Raw genomic sequence first — 18,950 nt, 5'->3', positions numbered from 1 at the left:
ACACACACACACACACACCCATCATCAAACATGTTCAAAATTCACACTGTGTGCAAGAGTGGAAACAACTGATCATTTTGCAAAACATTATATTTCACAGTTGTGCTAACTAGCTCATCAAATGTGAAGAACATCCTTTCTGCAATACCTTTCCTTATCCTCTTTGTTATTGGTGGATGGCATCTGAGGGGTGGGGTCTTGAAGGACATCATCAGCCGCGATTGTGTCCTATTTGTGGAAAGGGGAGAAAAATAAATAATTAAATGAGCATCTGTGACATCATCACTGATGAATGACCCCCAAGCAGCAACAGGAGGCTGCGTGGCTGTTGATGGCATCAGAGGGACCACTAGGACCTCATGCAACATGTTGGCAGAGCAGAAATGGTGAATGGTTTATCTCAAGGTTTACAAAGGATGTTGTCCCCATTAGTGCTGATGCAGATAAGGTGTAATGAGCTGGGGGGGTCAAATAATGAAGCTTTCCTTCGTTGTGAGTAAGGAAAAACCCGACAGATGATACCCAAACCAGAACAACACCACAGGGTAGAAGCACCAAATGTAGAACCACAAACACAACCACACTTCCATACATCATCCTAATCCTTTGTTCTCTCTCTTTCTCACCTCACCCCAACATGCCTTAAAATCCCAAATGCACAAGCTGCCCCAAGGGAATACAAACACCACTGTACACGCACGCACATACACTTGTCGCACATGCACAGGTGCACAACAACTGTTATGAGAAGTGTTACTGGAAACCATTGAGAATCCCTCAGCAACAACATGTTAGGTGTTAGATTTGAACATGGTTAAACGCTTGTTACAGTTAAAGCGCAGCCAGTGAGAGAGAGAGAGAGAGAGGAGGGCAATCAGCAGCCAGGCATTCATAACAACATACACAACATGGACATCTTTTTTTTCCCCCCACAGACACCAGCCGGAGCACACGAGTCCCTTGCAGGCAAAACCCTGTGAACCTCAAGTCATGCTCAGTCAGGTTTGGCCATGTTCACATTCCATCTCTTCGCCATCGCTCCAGGAGGTGAATCAATAAAAGCTGCTCGGCGCGCAACAGATGTGAGGCTGACATCTGCCGACCGTCGCTCGAAATCCCTCCAATTGATTCATACCCCTGAAGTGATGGGGATGTGCAGATGGAATTGACCTTTCACCTCCCCACCCCGTGCCGGTCAGCTACTTACTCCGAGGGAGTGAGGCAGCTCCCCATTGGCCTGGCTGGATGAGTACAAGTTGACATACTCCCCCTCCCCGCCCTCGTCGTTCGCGCTCTCGCTCTATGGGAAGAGAGGAGGGACACAAACCGAGGTGTGAGGGCGGCAGAGAGTGTTTGCTAAGGGTGGAGCAGACGCCGAGTGAGAATGTGTGGCTAAGGAGGAGAGATAGCAGTCTAGTCGAGGTCTGGCGCTCTACAGAGAGTGATGTGCCTTCTAGTTCTGCTTACTTGTGACCACCAGGTGGCGCTGGAGTGCGTTAGATACAAACAGGTAATAATATTTACTGGCAAGAAGAACATGCAGTGCAACATGCTCCGCTGGGATTCTTTTAAGGACCAATAATCAGACAGCAGTCAGCTTGTGAGCAGTGATAATGACAACAAGATACCACTAAGAAAATGAGTCACTGCGTTATTATTATATGAGCAACAATACTGTACGCCAAACAGCTGTGATCTAATACCAATCTGCCAGGGGAAGGGATCCAGCATCACATTTTCCCCCCCTTTTAAATCTGTTTCACAGAGCTGGTTCAAAAGTATTCCTGCTTGAGCTTCCAACATCTGTCCTTTTTTTGTACGCTCACCGCTGAGGTGTGGAGAGAGTCAGTGAGAGAAGACTCAGAAGGAAGACAGACAGCCATAGAACCCACTGAGCCAGCCAGGGAACCGTTGGGCCCGCCCCCGCTGCCATCCAGAATGGTGGCATTGGTCAAGGCAACCTGGTCCAAGCTCTGTGATTGGTGGAAAAGAATGAAAGCAAGAAAGAAGACAAAACAAAATGAAAAGGAAAAAAAAAGAAGAAAAAGACAGGTCTAAGAGATCAGAAAGAAGGAGGCAGAGCAGGTAGAAAAAGATTCTGCACAAAGGGAAAAAGACAGCGAGGGAGGGGGGCGTGTTCACCTCATACCTCCAAAACTTCCATTAGCCTTTGACTATGGGAGTGATGTGCCTGAACATGAATTGCGCGCACACACACACACACACACACACACACACACACACACACACACACACACACACACACACACCCCTAAACTAAATACAACATAAACATTTCCAGAGGGGTAACATGGAAGCTATAAAAAAAGGGCTTGGCTTAACAAGGACACGGATAAGCCAGCATCAGCTCTCAGTGTGCATCTATGTTTCAACAAGCGATGTCTAAATGTTTGGTGGTTCATGTGGCCACTAAATAGATGCCTGGCAGCAGGGAGGGAGCAGTAACTTGTTCTAACATGTTGCACATAGCAGCCCTGTCTCAGCATACCAGCACAGAGTGGTGCAAACACATAGATCACTGGCAAACACGCAGACAAATGAAATGGCACGCTCATGCACAGCCGAACAGAAACCGGAACCGAAGAATCTCATTCTTCTTTTACTTTGCAACGCAAATCTCGAAAATCCTCCCAAATCTGTGAAATTCCTCTCCGCTCCTTTAACACGTCATCCCTCTCGACATATGCAAAGCTGCTTTCCTGGAAGGCGCCCCCCCCCCCTTGACATTCCCCCAAAAACCATCATGCCCTGACGATTTGAGGAATGCAAACATTCCACAGAAACTGGCAAATGGGAGATGTGGAAGTGTGCATGTGTTTAGGAGAGAAAAAGGCGCTCCCAGCACGGAGGTGAGAGGGACAGGGTTAGTAGTCGAGAGGCTTCACGGTGGAGGGTGAAGTAGGAGTGGAAGGAAGAGCAGTCGAAATGGAGGGAATGTGTTTTCCATCAGATCCATCTGCTGCTGCATTCCATTGGAGATACCCTGAGGGAGAGCCACACCATGTCTCAGCGTGCCTCACACACTGAGGGATCACCATGGGTCAACTCTCCAAAAAATACTGACCGGAAGGCTGTGACACACATCCCAAATCTACTACAAAGTGCTTACTTGAACACAGCACTGATTAGCCTCAAGCTAACCCTTAAAGAAGAAGCTGATGGTTGAAATGAAACAAAAAAAGACCTGACACACTCTCATGTGATGTTCCAATGGGCTGCTTTGTACCTACAACTCAATAACTGAGGCACACTGAAAAGAAGAAAAGGATCAAATACAACCGGTAGAGGAAGGCTTTGCACACAAACTCACAAGCTTTGCTAGCAAGAAGCTGCACTCAACTATAACAAATTACTCCACAGACTCATTACCACGCAAAGCACACAATAATAAACAATATATATATTTTTTAAAGCAACAACAAAAATCACACAGTTAAAACAAATGCACGCATGGATGGGTGGAGCAGCAAATCTAACTGCACAGCAAACAAATCACAAACGCCTGAGGGTGTAGTCAGGAACGTCAATGGTGCAGGCGTAGATGGACAAGACTGTATTTACATATGAAGCACACACACAGGGTCAAGCTACCCCTGGACACAGCACCCAGCCAGAGTGGAGAATGGAGAGTTCAAATGCACGGGGTGAAGGAGGGAAGGGAAGGGGGGGGGGAGACTTACCGTGGGTGTGGTCATGGACGCCTGGCCAATCAGGTAGGAGTTAGAAACCGATATGCTGAGGCCCAGCCCAGAGCCCGCCTCCTCCATTGCCGCCACAGACGGCTGGAGGTGGCAGGAGAGAGAGGAGGAGGAGGAAGAAGAAGGGGAAGAGGAGTGGGAGGCCTGAGAGGGAAACGAAGACAAAGAAAGAAAGAAAGAAAGAAAGAAAGAAAGAAAGAAAGAAAGAAAGAGTGAGAATAAGACGGGGTTGAGGAGAGGTGCAGATGTGGGTGTTAAAAGAGAAAAAGAGAAGAGGGGACAGTTGATTACACTAGGAAGCGAGACTGTATTAGAGCAGATTTAATCAAAGGTCAGCAGTGGAGCAGTGAAGTTAAGTGGTAAAAGCGTAGGAGGTTTTTCTAGTACAGCTGAGAAGCATCAGCTCATTGGCTGCAGATGGAAATACAAGAGAAATGTGTCTGATTTTGAATCTTCTCTATTGTGTTTTCCTGGAAAACCTTAATTACTGCAGCACATGTGACGTGTTCAGGTTACACGCATTTATATTGACTCTGACAGCCCACTACACCTTTTGATGTCCTGAGCTTTAAGAGCTTTACAGAAACCAGGCCAGCTGCAACACGCTCTAAACAGAGCCAATATGATCCGCTCTAGTTTTTTTTTTTTTCCCCCCACCCATTTCCTTATCCACACAGCGGCTGAATTGACTTTTTTTTTTTTGCAAAGCCCTGTAAAGTTGCCAAAGCGTGTAAGCCTGGAACATGGGTTTATGGAGGAGGCAAACAGGCTTAGTCCACTGGGCCACGAGCTCATCAAGTCCAAAACACGAGGCCAGATTAGGCCTAGGGGGCAGGAAGGCGGAGATGAGCGCGGCCCGACTGTATGCTCAGACAAAAGAGTGATAAAAATAAAAGTTGGGTGCCTGGCTCAAAAATACACAGGGGTCGATGGCAGAAAGGGGACAGCGGATGAAGGTAGTGGGTCTGGGTAGGCAGCCATTCAGCCACAAAGTCTGTTTCTCTCTTTGTGAATTTGTTCTGTACCCCGGAGAAGCATGTCATCTGCTTACTGTCCACAAATGCGCAGTCATATTTGTGGACAAAAGACGATTGTGTTTCTGGAAATGTGGCAAAATGTGGATCATCTACCGTGAACACAAAATATTTATAAAGCTCTCTAGTGGTGATCGTTAAACATTTTAAAAAGTCACATTAAAGGCCCCCAAAAAACCCTTGTTTTAAAAATCAAAACATTTTCACCACTACATAAAAATGAAGGCGCCAAAAACTCAGCTGATCTGCTTCACTAGGACTGCGTGTTCCCCACCTCATAACTGCCATTAAACTACAATCCAAAAGCTGTTAAAGTGTGACTGGTGCACAAAAAGCCCCTCTTAATTTAAAGTGGTTAGAGAAGCACAGAGAAAATAACTAAGATCACATGGAAAGTAACCAATAATGTTCCAGGTTTGGTAGTATATAATGAGCTAGTGTGAGAACGCATTGCTTGATAGCAGTGTGCCCTTCTTTTGCTGTGACTTATCCTGGTGTGTGTCTCCTCCACTCTCTCCCCACTGACTCATTGTCAGACGGTTGTCTCAATTAACCCAGACGCCGACCCAGATTAAGATAAGTGGTCTGGATCTGATAAAGGCCGGTCTTATCTCCAACTAACAACCAAACACCTCCACGTATGTGCAGATGTCTGCTGCGGTTACAGAAATGGAGAGAGAAGAAAGAGAGGGAGTCGAATAGGTGAGGGAGATAACAAGAGAAGAGGAGGCTTGAGAGAAAATTGATGAGGATTACCGCTGGAATGCACTTGCAGCTACTCTTTGCTTCCTGCCGGCAGGGACCACCGCCGCTGCAGACGGCTTGTTTGTATTCTTCACACGGGCTCGCAACGCTTTTTAGTAATTTAAGGTGTCATTTCATAAATTGCAGTTTCATCAACGAACACTTCACCGCTTCAAAGTTTTGCTCTAAACGGAACTGAATGATTCCAGGAATTTAAATTACAGCTTTGCTCACTCGGCCCAAATGAGCAAACCCGGCTATTTTATCTGCTTCAGGCCTTGAGAATTTATGAAATGTGGCGAAATATTAAAGGAGCTCGAGGTCGCGGCCCTTTGAAGTAGAGATGTCTCTTACCAGTTGTCTTTGCTTTGGTGGCAAAGCCGGGGGCTGCACCGGCTCGTGCACTGAGTCGGTGCTGCTGAAGGAGTCGTTGAAGCCGTAGACCTCCTGGAAGCGCTTGTTGCGCTGTTCATAGATGCTTTCGCTCTGCGGCATCTGGTAGAAGACAGAGGGCTGTGGCTCCGAGTAGTCTTCCACAAACTGCATGTATTGAAGGACTGGAGGAAAGAGATTGATTCGATTAGGAAACGTGTTGTTTATTTTGCGTAAGGTTCCAACTTTAAGAAAAAATAGTTATTATTATTCTCTGGCTCTCTTCCAAAGTGCGTCTTTTGTCTCATCTTCCTCTCCCCAACCAGTCACAGCAGCTGGCTGCCCCACCATAGGCCTCTTTCTGCTTGAGGTTCCTTCCTGTTAAAACAGAGTTTTTCCTTCCAGCTGTTGCCAAGAGCGTTCTCATAGGGGGTCATTTGACTGTTGTGATTTTCTCTGTATTACTGTAAAGTAATACAATTTGAAATTAACCTTGACGTCTATAACAAGTGTAAATAATCAGTATTGCTCATGCAAGATGGGAGATATAAAATACAGGAGATCTAAAAAGGAAAAAAAAACGTAAGCGTGTCACAGCGAAGTGTTGGGCAACCACACAATAACATTTTTCATTAAACTCCGTCTGCGTGGTTAACACCCTGGTGATTCAGACATTTTGCTAAAAATGTTCTAAAGCCCATGAATGCATCACTATGACATCATCAGTTATTTTCCTGGGTTTGACAAAGCTCCTCGAATGACACAAACCTTATTATATAGTGATTCTCACTGGGTTAACAGTAGTGTGCATATACTGCACTTTACATCAACCAGGACTCTGGAATGTGATTAAAAAAGCAGGAAGGGCAGTCTGCTGCTGGGAATGACATAATACAGTAGCATGAGAGGAAGTGATGTAGCAGTCGGGCGAGGAAGTGACCATCCACTGCCCTCTGTGCCCCTGGAGCCGAACCCATTGTAGCACATCCTGGTGTTCACTTCCTGCCTCTATTCACAGAGGAATATTTCCTTGACATAAACCGCGGTGCAACAAGTGGATGACAAAGTGCACTGAGCGTCCTTTTCCAAATCTCGACTTCAGTCTTTAACCTTTAATCTTACTTTACTCATTTAAAGGTCGTCCTTCTTTCTAGACCTAACAGCTGCATCGTAATGTCTCCTGCCCCTTTTCTCCCCCCCTCACTTACTGTGTTTGCTTTTCTTTTCTGGCAGTGGCGGTGGGCTGGCGGGGACATCTGCATTCTCACTGGCAACGTACTGGGAAACAAACACGCCCCCATTTGTTTGGGGCATGGGTGAGATGGGTGTGAAAAGGGGGAACGGTGGCGTTGGATGAAGTTCCTCTTCCGACAGGTTGTCGTACTGCGAGGGGAATCGCTCGTACAGCACCCTGGAACCACTGTCGGAGAAGGACGACGTTTGGGTGCTGCGCCGCTTCTTCATCGGCAGGGCAGGGGGTGCGCTGATGCGGGAGGACTGATTGGGCTGGGGGGTCCAGTAATCTTGGTGCTGGGGTGGGGGAGCGCTGAAGCGTGGATGCGAGGGGTGCTGTCCAGGAACGGGGGAAGAGGACTCGCTGTGAGACTCGGGCAGGGGGCTGAGGCACCCCCCAACTGGTATTGGGGGCAAGTTTTCCCCAGCTGACAAGTCCTGGTGGAGGAAGTCATAATCTGGGTCGTAGTGATCTGTGTTGTCTGCAAAGATAAAGAGAAGATGATTTTTATTTACATTACATTTTATTTTTTTTATTTAGTTCTTCATATTTCATCAACAACTAGTGTTGAAAATATTAAGGAACCCACCCCCTTAAGTCAATTATAATAGCAGGAGCTAACACAGCATAATTACCTCACAGTTGAACTTTTGACTGTTTTTTTTACTTTTCTGTCAACTATTTGTGCAAAAAAAAGCACATATTTTTCCTGATTTTGTACATTGTTAACATTTAAATATGCACCCATCTTTAGTATTTTGTGCAAGCAATTTGACCAGCATAAGAAATAAAATAAGCAATTCAGCGCTGAATAGCTGGACTTCTTACCGAGCGTCTCACAGCTGGTGTTCCGAGAACACTGCCCGCTGTCCTGCTCTATGGAAGAAAGCTGTTCGTCGGATTTGCTGAGTTTCCCCATGCTGCTGCACGGTGAAAGACGGGGAGAGTCGCCACCGTACGAGTGGCTTCCCCCAGAGAAACGCCTCTGAAGGAACTCCTGTTCATACTCCTGTTGTTGCAGAGACACTGAAAGGTTAGTTTACTTCCTACAAATACCTACTGCATTTAAGGTTTTAAAGTAAACTAATGGGATGCTATAATACAGTGCTGTGCAAAAGTCCTGAGCCATTATTTTCTATTGGTATTTTGTAGGAAAATGGGAAACAGGTGCAGTGATTTATTGAAACGTGCAAACATACATGAAAATACAGTACACAAAGCAAAAATGGAGGTTGTACAATTTGAACAAGTATATACAATATGACTTGATATGCTTGATCACAGCCTGAACTCTCTTTGGCAAAGTTTCCTTCTGATTTCTTTAAGTAGTCTTCAGGAATAGTTCTCCAGGCTTCTCAAAGGACATTCAAAGCTCTTCTTTGGATGTTGGCTGCCTTTTGTTGCATTCTCAGTCAGGATGATCCCACACTGCTTTAATAAAGTTGAAGTCTGGACTCCATGACTGATAGTGTGTTTGGGATCGTTGTTATGCTGAAAATGAAGCTGCTGCCAATCAGATGCTTTCCAGATGGTGTTGTTTGATGGATCAGAATCTGACTGCACTTTTCTGCGTTCATAATTCCATCCGCTTTGACAAGATCTCTAACACCACTGGCTCAAATGCAGCCCCAAACCATTACAGATGGCAGTAACATGTTTTGCAGACGACTGTAGACCCTCACCTCTTGTGACCTTCTCTCATGTACATACCAATGACGACTGGAATACATAATTTCAAATTTGGATTAATCACCCCATTTGACATGTTACCACTAATTTTCAGTCCATTTCTTGTGTAACGTGGCATCCATTTCTCCCTGTCCTCCTTCATTATAAATGGCATCTTGACAACCATCCTTCCACTGAGACCATTTGTGATGAGACTTCAGCAGACCGATGAACTGAATGGCAGGGTATTGTTTCAGGTCTTTACTGGATTCTTTCTTATTTCTTAAGGACACGACTTTCAGATACTCCACACCAGGTTTTCAACTAATAGATGTTTGGACTCACCTTGTTGGTGAAAAACCAAAAATTCTATTTTATGCCTTAAAAAAACGGAGCAAAACAAAACAAAAAACTATTCATATTAAAATGGTCAGGTACAAGGACTGGATTGAAAAAGAGTGAAAAAACAGCCATGGAAGTCTGGAGAACTAATGCTCAAAATGACAAGAAATTCAGGTGTCTTGGAAGCAAAATATAAGGAAATGAGGGGTGACTCAAGAGTTTTGCACAGTACTGTAGGTCACTGGACGTTAAAGCCTCACCTGTCTGTGGTCACTACACGGGAGGCTGGAGCCACGGCTCATCGGGGCGACAACTGCCACTGGTGTAGGTGAAGGGGCTGACTGTCGCTTCTTAGGAGGAAGAGCTGGTGGAGGACTACAGACGGATAAATGGAGAACAGCAGAATAAGAAAAAGAAAGAAAGCAAAACAGGAACAATGAGCGTTTTGTCTCAAAGTTAAAAAAAGGTCAATCAGGCAAGCACGCAGAACACGCGGTTCCTGACATGTATGCGCACACACACACACACACACATAAAAAACAACAACAACAAAAAGATGTATATATACATGAACACACACACATTATCATCCCTCCTCTGGAGAGTGAGATGAAAAGTGAGAGTGTTTCATATTAGGCTCTCTCCTGCTTGTCAAACCTAAATTCTCTTAGTGAGTTAATATCATCCAAATGAGGCGACGAGCGAACAGAAGCGACCATGACATGGAGGCCAGCGAAAAAGGACACTTCATAGGGTCAGTCATACACTCTCATGCACTGGGCGGTCTTCTGATTGGATGGGAAGGTCTTCAGGGAATACCCAGGATGACACAAACTTTAAAACAACGCAACCATGCAAATCAAAAAGCACTTTCATCCAATCCAGAAGTTTTATGGGGAAGGGGGGAGGGGTGGGATGTTATTATGGAGACAGATGATCCTATGGGGCTAACATACTTCTCCTTCTGAGAGGGTCTCCTTTGGCCAGCCTCGGCACTCAACTGTGCTCTGTTCCCAGAATCCAAAAAATGGGAAAAGAAATAAATAAATACAAAAAAAATGACAGACACAGCAGAGAGAGTAAGGAAGGAAGAGCAACAAACAAACTACTGATTCAGATTTTTAAGGCTCGAGTATAAAAAGTGTTAATAGTTCAAACCTCAAAGAAAACCCCTTTGAATTCCACAAAAGCTTCCTTTACTCCTTATTTGTTACTCGTGAAACAACTTGAGAATAAAGAAAAGTTACACTGAAACAGCTGCAACGAATAAATGCTTTGTGGCGACGGTACAAATGGTCACAAAATAGTTTCGGTGACCTCTGACCGCACAGCCTCAAAGCTACCAGACAAAAATAAGGCGACAGGAAATCCTTTGGTTTCTACGGACTTTATCGCCACAGCGAACGCTTCAGCAACGTCTGCTCAGCTGGGAGAAGTATTGATACTGTAGCCCTGCTCACTTAAACACAGACAATCCGCAATATCACACCCGCAGCTGGAGCGCTTTCACCCTCACCTGAGCTCAGCCATTTTGGCTTCCGGTAGTGGTGGTTTGGGAGGTGCTACTTCCACGTCTGGTACTTCAGGGGCAGCTTCCACAGGAGCGGCTGCCGGAGCCGGCTTACTCGAGACCTCCTGCTCCCGATCTATCAGGGGCATCTCTGCTGACACGCTGCTGCGTACGTAAAGAAAAAAAGCAGATTGAGTGACGGGACGAACTCGGAGCGCCTGAATCTTCGTAGTCCTGCGAGTGTGCTCTGCGCTCACCTCTCGGCTGTGACAGCAGGTGCTGCTGGTTTATTAGGTGTGGTAGGTGACGGCTGTTCCTGCTTCTCTATGGTCAGCTTCACCAGCTCCTGTTCACAGACAGACAACGCAGCCAGTCTCAGTCTCCTCTGAAAACTCCACTTTAGCACACTGCCACATCATTTTCAGCACAGGGCCCATACCTTTACTCCATCCAGCACCGCTTTGATGACATTGGTGACAGAAGCCACATTTTCCTTATCGTCCAAGTCAATCCCGTCAAGCATCACCTGGTCGGCCCAGCGGATAAGGTTGGCCAAACTCTGATATACGCGGCTGTGGCAAGATGACAGCGCCGAACTGTTTGACGAGAAGAGGAATTCGGAGGGGGGGGTCGGTGGTGTACAGTACAGATACGACGCACATCATGCACAGGAGGGGAGAGCAAAAGTGAGGAAGGAGAATGATCCAAGAGGGCACAACAGCAAGGCGTGAAGAAGGAGAAGGAGGAGGGGGAACATGTTAGGCTGCAAGTGAGAAAAATCACAGAAATAAGACACATTCTATCTACTGTCTATCAACAAACATTTTTGGGGGGGGATTGGTTGGAATTGCTTAGGCTACAAGCTTGAGGCTAGGAATAAGGCTGCTAGAGCTAACAGGAGAATGTAGGGAAGTGGGTGCTGTTTCACCATTTAGCAAATCATACTTTGAGACTTAACACTAAGGTGTGGCAATGGCCTGTACCAACACGCAGCGACTGATTCACAGTGCAGGAATATCCTTCCAATGTCTCTGCACGGCTTAGTCCTTAAGCGAGTGGGAGAGAACTGAAGCTATAGAAGTAGGGAGATGGTGGATTGGACAAGTATGGGACGTAGATCACGCTAGAGCTGAGGAGATCTAGAGTGATTATAATTCATGTGGCTGACTAGACTTTGTATATACTAATACAGTTTTAGCAAATAAGCTCTCTACTTAACTCTCACTGGAGTTACATCTATTTGACTCAAATTAAATTAAATCCCTGAAACCAAATATACCACACATGTAGCCAACGGAAAAATGGTTTTAATCGCTAAAATGGAAACTTAACAGCTAATATTATGAAACAATATTTACTTACTGTAGCTCATTTGCCAAAAGACATTAAACTTAGAGCTGTAAAGTAACTATAATGTAAACTTTTACTGGGATCTGTCGAGATTTGGACTCGGTAAGATTGAGTTCAAATCTTAAAATATGGCTGCTGCTCAGTTTTCCAGCAACAATCCATCAACTGCTTCTAAACACAGTGCTCTGACCTTTGACCTCCGTACTTCATCTGTAACGATGGGTGAGAAAAAAGGCACAAAGACAAAGACAGAGAAGTTTCAACATGTCCTGGCAAAAGCTGTCCACAAAAAACTGTAGCTGGGCTTACTTTAAAAAAACAACAACAACAAACACACAGGGGAAATAAAGCAAACTGACTCGTGCTACGGGCTGATATATCTCAAAGCTGAAATTAATTTCTGTTCCACAAAAAGAAATGTGTTAATGGAGAGAGAGAGGGCAGCGAGTGATGTGAGCTTATACAACTTCAGATTTCGAATCGGGGGAGCCTCGAGGGGAGCCTGCGAACTTATCAATCTTCACAAGCTCCTCGCTGACAGGAAGCCAGCGTCTTTCTAGTCTGAACATGTGACCGAGCTACTTTACAAGCTGCTTCGAGAGGCAAGAATAATAAGAATAAACTGAGAAGTGATACAGTGTCACTAATATAAATCTAAAGTGGGGAAAAAGACTGCAGAAAGAATATTATAACACTGACCTGCATTTTCTATTACCCACCTGTGCTGTATCCGTGCCTCTACCTGCACCAGAGGCAAGATTGCTTCAAGCACCTTGCTGGCCGAGCCTGGAAGCATCTCCAGAACCTTCTTCTCCACGACCATTTTGTCCACGATTGTCTTGAAGTAGCGCAGGGCACTGACCACTTCTTTCTCCTGCTCCTCCAGCCTACTAACCTTCTAAAAAAAAACCCACAACCACAAAACAGTGTCTCAGGATTAGACTGCAAAGTTCATTTTTATAAGAGAAGTAAATAGTTACTATTTAGTCTGGGCTCTGTGCATTGGGTCTGCTACTCCTGTGGTTTGCTCACAGTTCAAAGCATCATCTATCAAGTGATGTGGCTTTGAGTGATCTTGGTGCTCCTGCAAAGAGCTCTTTGAGCCTCTCTAGTCTTTCACAGCAGGACTGCTGAGGAATATACTCATTACACCAAAAGCCTTTAAGAGCTAACAGAGTTCATTCACGACGCAGCGCGGTTCCATTCGCGCCTTTATAGGTTTAGACACCTGCTGAAGCACAGCCAGCCGCCACAGCGACTGGGAGGCTGTGGGAACCAGCAGGGAAACCCATGTGCGGACACAATGGAATAGAGGAGCACAAAACATCTGACAGGAAAACAATCGCCTCGCAAAGAGGCAAACAAATACACGGAATAGGCGGGAAAGCGTTGGATTTCCCACGATACACACATGTCTGCTGGCGCACACAAACACACACACCTTGTTAGTAGGTTTCTCAGTACTCTTGGCTGCTGTCTCGGGCTGCAGTTGCTTGCCCTTCTTGGATGGAGTCCTCTTGATCTTGGGAGAGTGGAACTTGTCCTTCAGGATCATGGTGATAGTGGACAGATGGGACCGTTGCGAGTCTGTGGACGAGAGTGGGAAAACACAGGAAGTTGAATGGTCAGTTACGGAGGAGAGATTCTCAAGGGGGAGGTGGGGGGTGAGGAAGGGGGTTTGAGGATAGAAATTAGATGTAAGCAGATGGCACAAGCTCAGTGAAGTGCTGATATCACTATCACACAGTGGTGCTCAAGTCAGGAGCTGAGCACCAGCAAGACTCCAAAAGGGAAAACTGGAGTCTTTAATGCTAACACAAATCTGCTGCTCAAGCTCATCTAGCAGCTCATTATTTGTACAGATGTGAGGGAGACCAGGCCAAAGCAGACGAGTGTGCCTCTGCTAGTTAGTGCAGAGATGAAAATGACTTTACAGGATTACAGAGACAGCAGCTTCATAATAGATGAGTTATTTAGCAGAATTCCAACTAGTTCATAGCAGTGAGGGTTTAGTTGATCCCAGGATTAACAGAGCCTTAACATAAATAAGGTGCTCCCTCATGTTGTCCTTTCACCTCTTTGTCTCTCCCCTCCTATGTGAAGCTGAACCAGGAAATAAATACTAATAAGAGCAGTGGGAGCTGACATGACGAGTGTGGGTTTTTATCAGTGACAAAATGACACCTTTATCTGCTTTAATCTCCCTTGAGCGCCGCAACGGCGGGATGTGGCATTCTGGGGCCATCAGCGTGAAGGAAAACAACCAAAAAGACTGCAGAATAGCAATCAACAGCAGGAAAGAGCCACAAACCAGACTTCCAGAGAGGCCGTGCTTTCATCTGCACCATTGATCGACATGACACGCAAGCATCCACCCCACTGTTCTATCTCTAATCCCCGTCATCCTTTACACCCAGCGCAAAGCCAAAGTTCGCCAGGACGGCCAAGGACGGCCTCGTGTTCTCATTAAAAATGTTGGTGAGAACGGCTGCCGTAGCATTTCCTGAGATTAGGCATGCGTGACCCCTTGTCTCTTGTTCTTACGCGGATTTTTTTTAAATTTTTATCCCAGCTTCACACACAAAAAAAAAAAGAAAAAGAAAAAAGAAAACTCCAGGTGAATTTGTTTTTCGGGATGGGGCAAGCATTAGTAAGTTATTCGTGTCGCAGAGAGAGAGGATTGAGCAAAACGCAGAGTTGCTGGAAATCTCTTTCATGACTGCTCATCAATTTTAATCTGAATTTGACCCAGTTTCTAATATCCAAATCGGTTGAATCAATCACATATAGATGTTTCAACGTGTTTGCTTTCCTGGGGTAAAAACAAACTAACTCAAATGTAACTTCATGAGCGGCTGTTTCCAGGGAGAGAGTAAATTCATGCCACCGTGTGACAGAGATAGCATATTTTATTGGTATGCTGTGCCTCTTCATTTCACACAGTCAGTGGAGTAAAGAAATAACAACGTCTAGTCAGCTGGGCAGGATTTAAGGAGAAGGAAGACAAGTTTATCAAAGAAGACAGAGCAGTCACTCGGTGCGATGAAGACCCTGCAGGAAGGGACAACCTTCTCATCTGCACTGCTGTCTGGATCTACACTTTGTAGTCGCGCTGCAGGGGATGATGTAGTCCTTCAGAGCTCCAGAAGAGCACGGTCTGAATAGCACAGCTAGCGTGAGAGATTATTTTACACCCCGAGGCTGTACATACAGTGTTAAGTCAGTTTTGCCACAAGCCAAGACACTCTCCTGGCTGGACTTCGCTTTACAGAGTCACAGACTACATGTAGAGTAGTGAGTATGTTTTTGATTGCACATCAGCCTTCATATAAATTCAGCGCCCCCCCCCCCGGCCCAGAATCCCCTTAATCTGGGAACGTGCACAGGGGATTGTGTCGGACTTCACAAAAACGCTGCACCCTCTCACTCAACTGCAGCTTACACAGAGCTGTGTCCACGTTTACAGCTGCAACTCAGCATCGTCCCAGCCCCAGAGCTGAGAAGCAATGACACGAGCACAATGAGTGCATACGATCGATACAGCTGGTGACCTCAGACGCCACATCGCGGTCCCGAGGCTCAGCTGTTTATCAGGCGCACAGGGCTGGTTCCATCAATCCTCCGCTCCCCTATTCACTTCTCAACCCAGTCTTTTTTTTTTCCTCTTTAGTTCTTGGGAGCAGAAAGAACTGGAAGTCTGGCTCAGCATGAAAATGACATCATCAACAGAAAGAAATGGACACTGTTAAAGTCAGCAAGCATGAGAGAGAGAGGGAGAACACAGTGAAGTGCTCTGTTATAGTCATGCAGCCCCCCCTTAAGTATCCACCCTCCCCTCCTCTGTGAGAGAGTGCACAGCCAGGTCCTCTCCTCAGCTTCCTGCCTGCTGCTGGCCAGAATTATGATGTCATTGGTTGTAATGTCTCAGACAGATCTGACGAGTCATCGACGAAACAAAACAGTGAAAGAAACTTTACAGTTAAACCGTTTTGGGGTGGGATAAAATTGGAAGTTGTGTAGGCGCTAATACTGTTGTCGTCTGCTACCCGTAGATTCTGGCAGCCTGGAAAACAGTAAAACTGTCTCAGTGCCAAACTGAGACTGGAGACTATTCATTTCTGCACCTCGAACACCCAAGCGCCATGAATAAGTCCAAATGGAAGCACATTTATGCACTTAACCCTCGAACAACCTGAGGCACTGTTAGATTACCGTCACTAAAAAGACTTCAAAGCATCCCATGATCCACCTTATTAGAGTTTCTGCCAGTTTTTACTTTTTACATAAAATGCAACACATTTTCCAGCCTCTATTTTCTCAGGTTTTTAGGCATATTTATGATGAGCACATAAGTGGCCAAACTGGGACTTGGATCATGTCTCAACAACTATAAAACCAACCTTGTTCCCAACCTTGGGGACCCAGGACCCCATTTTGCAGATCAAAGTAATTGGTGCAACCGCTATACTGAAGGCTTTAAACAATTTTTAAAAGCTACAATTTGGTTCCAGTCTTCAACATATCAATCTACGCAGCTTTACACCATTTAAAATGTTACTTCAAAGCCAATACTTGTGTTTTTACTACTTTAAAACTGCTTTGAGAGACCAAGGGGATAAAAGAAGAAGAATTAATTTGAAGATTTAATATGTGATGCTTTGCCTTTGTTGATTTCTATTTGTGGCTTCCATATCCATTTTAGTGAAAAGTAAAAACTAAAAAAAATAAAACAGCAGAGCCTAACTGACAAACATCAAAGTGGGTTAGGCTTCCATAAAAAAAAAAAGTCTTGGTTTATCTCTTACATTGTAAAATGCTTCAGTCCCCTGAAGAACTGAAACCAAACAACCCCCAAACCCTCACGTCACACTGCAAACTCACAATTACGCGTAAACCTCCCGCAAAAAAAATCCCCAGTGCGATGAGTTCACAGTTCATGTGAACGCCACGGTGGTAAAAACCTTATGACAATCGGTTCATGTTAGTTCTGGTAGCAAAAATCCAAGTCTGTAGGATATGTGAAAAAATGACTATAAATGACATTGTTAAGACTAAATAGCGAAGGATTTAACAAGTAAACATCTTTTTTGGAGGCTTTTAAACTCTGCAGACACTTTGCTGCTCTTAAAGGCCTTGGGGACATTTAAAGCAAACACTTGAGTCTGAACAACTCTTCAACAAAGCCTGGGAGAGTTCTCATCCAGCTCTGCGGTGTTAACAGATTCCCTGGGAGCTTTCTAGCTGCTGAATTGTCTGAGGGCTTTGTTACACAATAAGCAAACAGAAAAAAAAAAACACACACACACACACACATAGGGTGTAAATTTATGGATGCTTCTGGCAAAAAGAGGTAAGTGGATGCAATATACCGCAAATTAATTTTGTGTATATTTCGCTTGTTATTTGCTGGAGCCTGAAAAGACCTCTGCATTTAATTCTGCTGCCCTAAGGCAACCCACAGACACCTGCTGTCCAGGAACATTTCATTTAGAATAAGAAATAGTTTATTTAGTATTCCACCTGGAAAGGCAGCCAGTCTAGGGTTTTGTCAGCCTCACCACATGAACCATAGCTACGAGCACAATCCCTCCAGGCTAACATGATTCTGTATCAGTGTGATTAATATCTTGAAAAACTTCCTTGAACTCATGACCCTCCCAAATCGCAAGGCAAATGGTTTTTTAATAAACAGTTTTATTTGGAATCCTGACAGGCTGTCAGACAAAAAGACATACCTGAAGGTGTTTGAAATGCTGCTTCCTCATAAACTGAATATTATTAAATTAGGAGGGGTTTTTTTCCTCTCTCCCCTTTCTATTTATAATACAGTATCTCTGAGTGGGAGGAGGTTAATTCCACCCCTGCTATTAATGGCAGTCTGTGTAGTGTGAAAAACTGCAATTTATGAAACAACTTGTTTCTTAATTGTACTTATCTTATTTATCTATTTTCCAAATTAGAAAAAAAAAATCCCGTTCTGTATTGCTGATCATGACGACTGGTGCCATATGTGTGTGTGTCGGGGTGTGACGGGCTGGCAGATTGATGTGGTTGCTGCTCAGTACAGGTGTGATCAATACAGGACAGCTGGTGGCCTCTTCCCTTCTCACTGGCCCTGTAGGCTTAGAGTAAGACGAAACAGGGTGGAAAGCAGAGATGAGGCTGTGCTTAGTTACATGTACAGCTGTCACCTCCTGCTGAACCCCTTCAGTGAGGAGCTTCTCAGTGAAAGTGTCCCCAAACCTTCCTCTGCGGACGTGTTTAGCCTGTTAGACGACCGCTACGAGAGTCACAAAGGTCACTGTGTGACAGCTGTTCAGCATATGAAAAAGGTAAGTGGGGGGGGGAAACTGATCTGAAAGTGTGCATAGAAAATGTTTAGAGGATGAATGAACTGCAAAAATGAGTTCTTTTTCTGCTTTACACAGACTCCTTGAGAGATAAAACCTACAAGTATATGTATACATAGCCTTCACACTGGACTCATTCAGTCCATCAGTATGTTAATATGCTTTTGAGTTTATAACGGCATTTCTGTTGCACACATTTTGAAGCAAAGACCCACAGTACCAGCAATGTTAACTTGATTTGCTAGCTGGGGCATCTTTTCATCTGTCTGGGACAGTCTTAATAAACTCAATAAGCTGTCATCTGACCAAACTGTCACCGGTTATAGCGTTACATCCAACAGGCTTTAAGAACTGTGCCATTACTAACACCTAATCGTGACTGTCAGCTTACTTTAGGTTTCAGTTTGGTAAACCTTTACTCTGTCATCATGTCCGAAAACTGGTTGGTGTGGATCCATGTTCTTATGGCCCCAATCACAGGCATAAAAACCAGCTGGCATTAGCATGGTAACCACCAGTCACTGAGGTAAAATGTATAATCCATGACCAGTTATGAGCAGTTGCTGGAAATTGCTACCAGTCATTGTCAAATTCAAAATTCAAATTCAAATTTTATTTGTCACGTAC

At 44.9% G+C, this 18,950-nt stretch overlaps 1 protein-coding gene across 5 annotated transcripts in view; it reads right to left on the bottom strand.

The window, feature by feature from the left end:
- rapgef1b (Rap guanine nucleotide exchange factor (GEF) 1b) overlaps window positions 1–18,950 on the bottom strand; it is a 45,233-nt gene that overhangs the window by 9,418 nt on the left and 16,865 nt on the right. Inside the window, exons 2-15 of one of the 5 annotated variants that reach the window (XM_082538197.1) lie at window positions 13,415–13,560; window positions 12,693–12,871; window positions 11,063–11,219; window positions 10,881–10,969; window positions 10,630–10,788; window positions 10,070–10,120; window positions 9,374–9,488; window positions 7,932–8,112; window positions 7,078–7,584; window positions 5,852–6,054; window positions 3,702–3,863; window positions 1,827–1,973; window positions 1,208–1,300; window positions 149–228 (exon numbers count right to left, since the gene is read on the bottom strand). In XM_082538197.1, the coding sequence (XP_082394323.1) occupies window positions 149–228; window positions 1,208–1,300; window positions 1,827–1,973; window positions 3,702–3,863; window positions 5,852–6,054; window positions 7,078–7,584; window positions 7,932–8,112; window positions 9,374–9,488; window positions 10,070–10,120; window positions 10,630–10,788; window positions 10,881–10,969; window positions 11,063–11,219; window positions 12,693–12,871; window positions 13,415–13,560 (2,269 nt within the window). The remainder of the gene's footprint in view (window positions 1–148; window positions 229–1,207; window positions 1,301–1,826; window positions 1,974–3,701; window positions 3,864–5,851; window positions 6,055–7,077; window positions 7,585–7,931; window positions 8,113–9,373; window positions 9,489–10,069; window positions 10,121–10,629; window positions 10,789–10,880; window positions 10,970–11,062; window positions 11,220–12,692; window positions 12,872–13,414; window positions 13,561–18,950) is intronic. The other 4 variants (XM_082538198.1, XM_082538199.1, XM_082538200.1 and 1 more) reach the window with 4 other exon arrangements.

Source organism: Aulonocara stuartgranti (assembly GCF_965226115.1).
Source record: "Aulonocara stuartgranti genome assembly, chromosome: 7".
Classification (NCBI taxonomy): Eukaryota; Metazoa; Chordata; class Actinopteri; order Cichliformes; family Cichlidae; genus Aulonocara; species Aulonocara stuartgranti.
The sequence above is the reverse complement of the archived record's forward strand: the minus strand, read 5'-3'. Positions and strand labels throughout refer to the sequence as shown.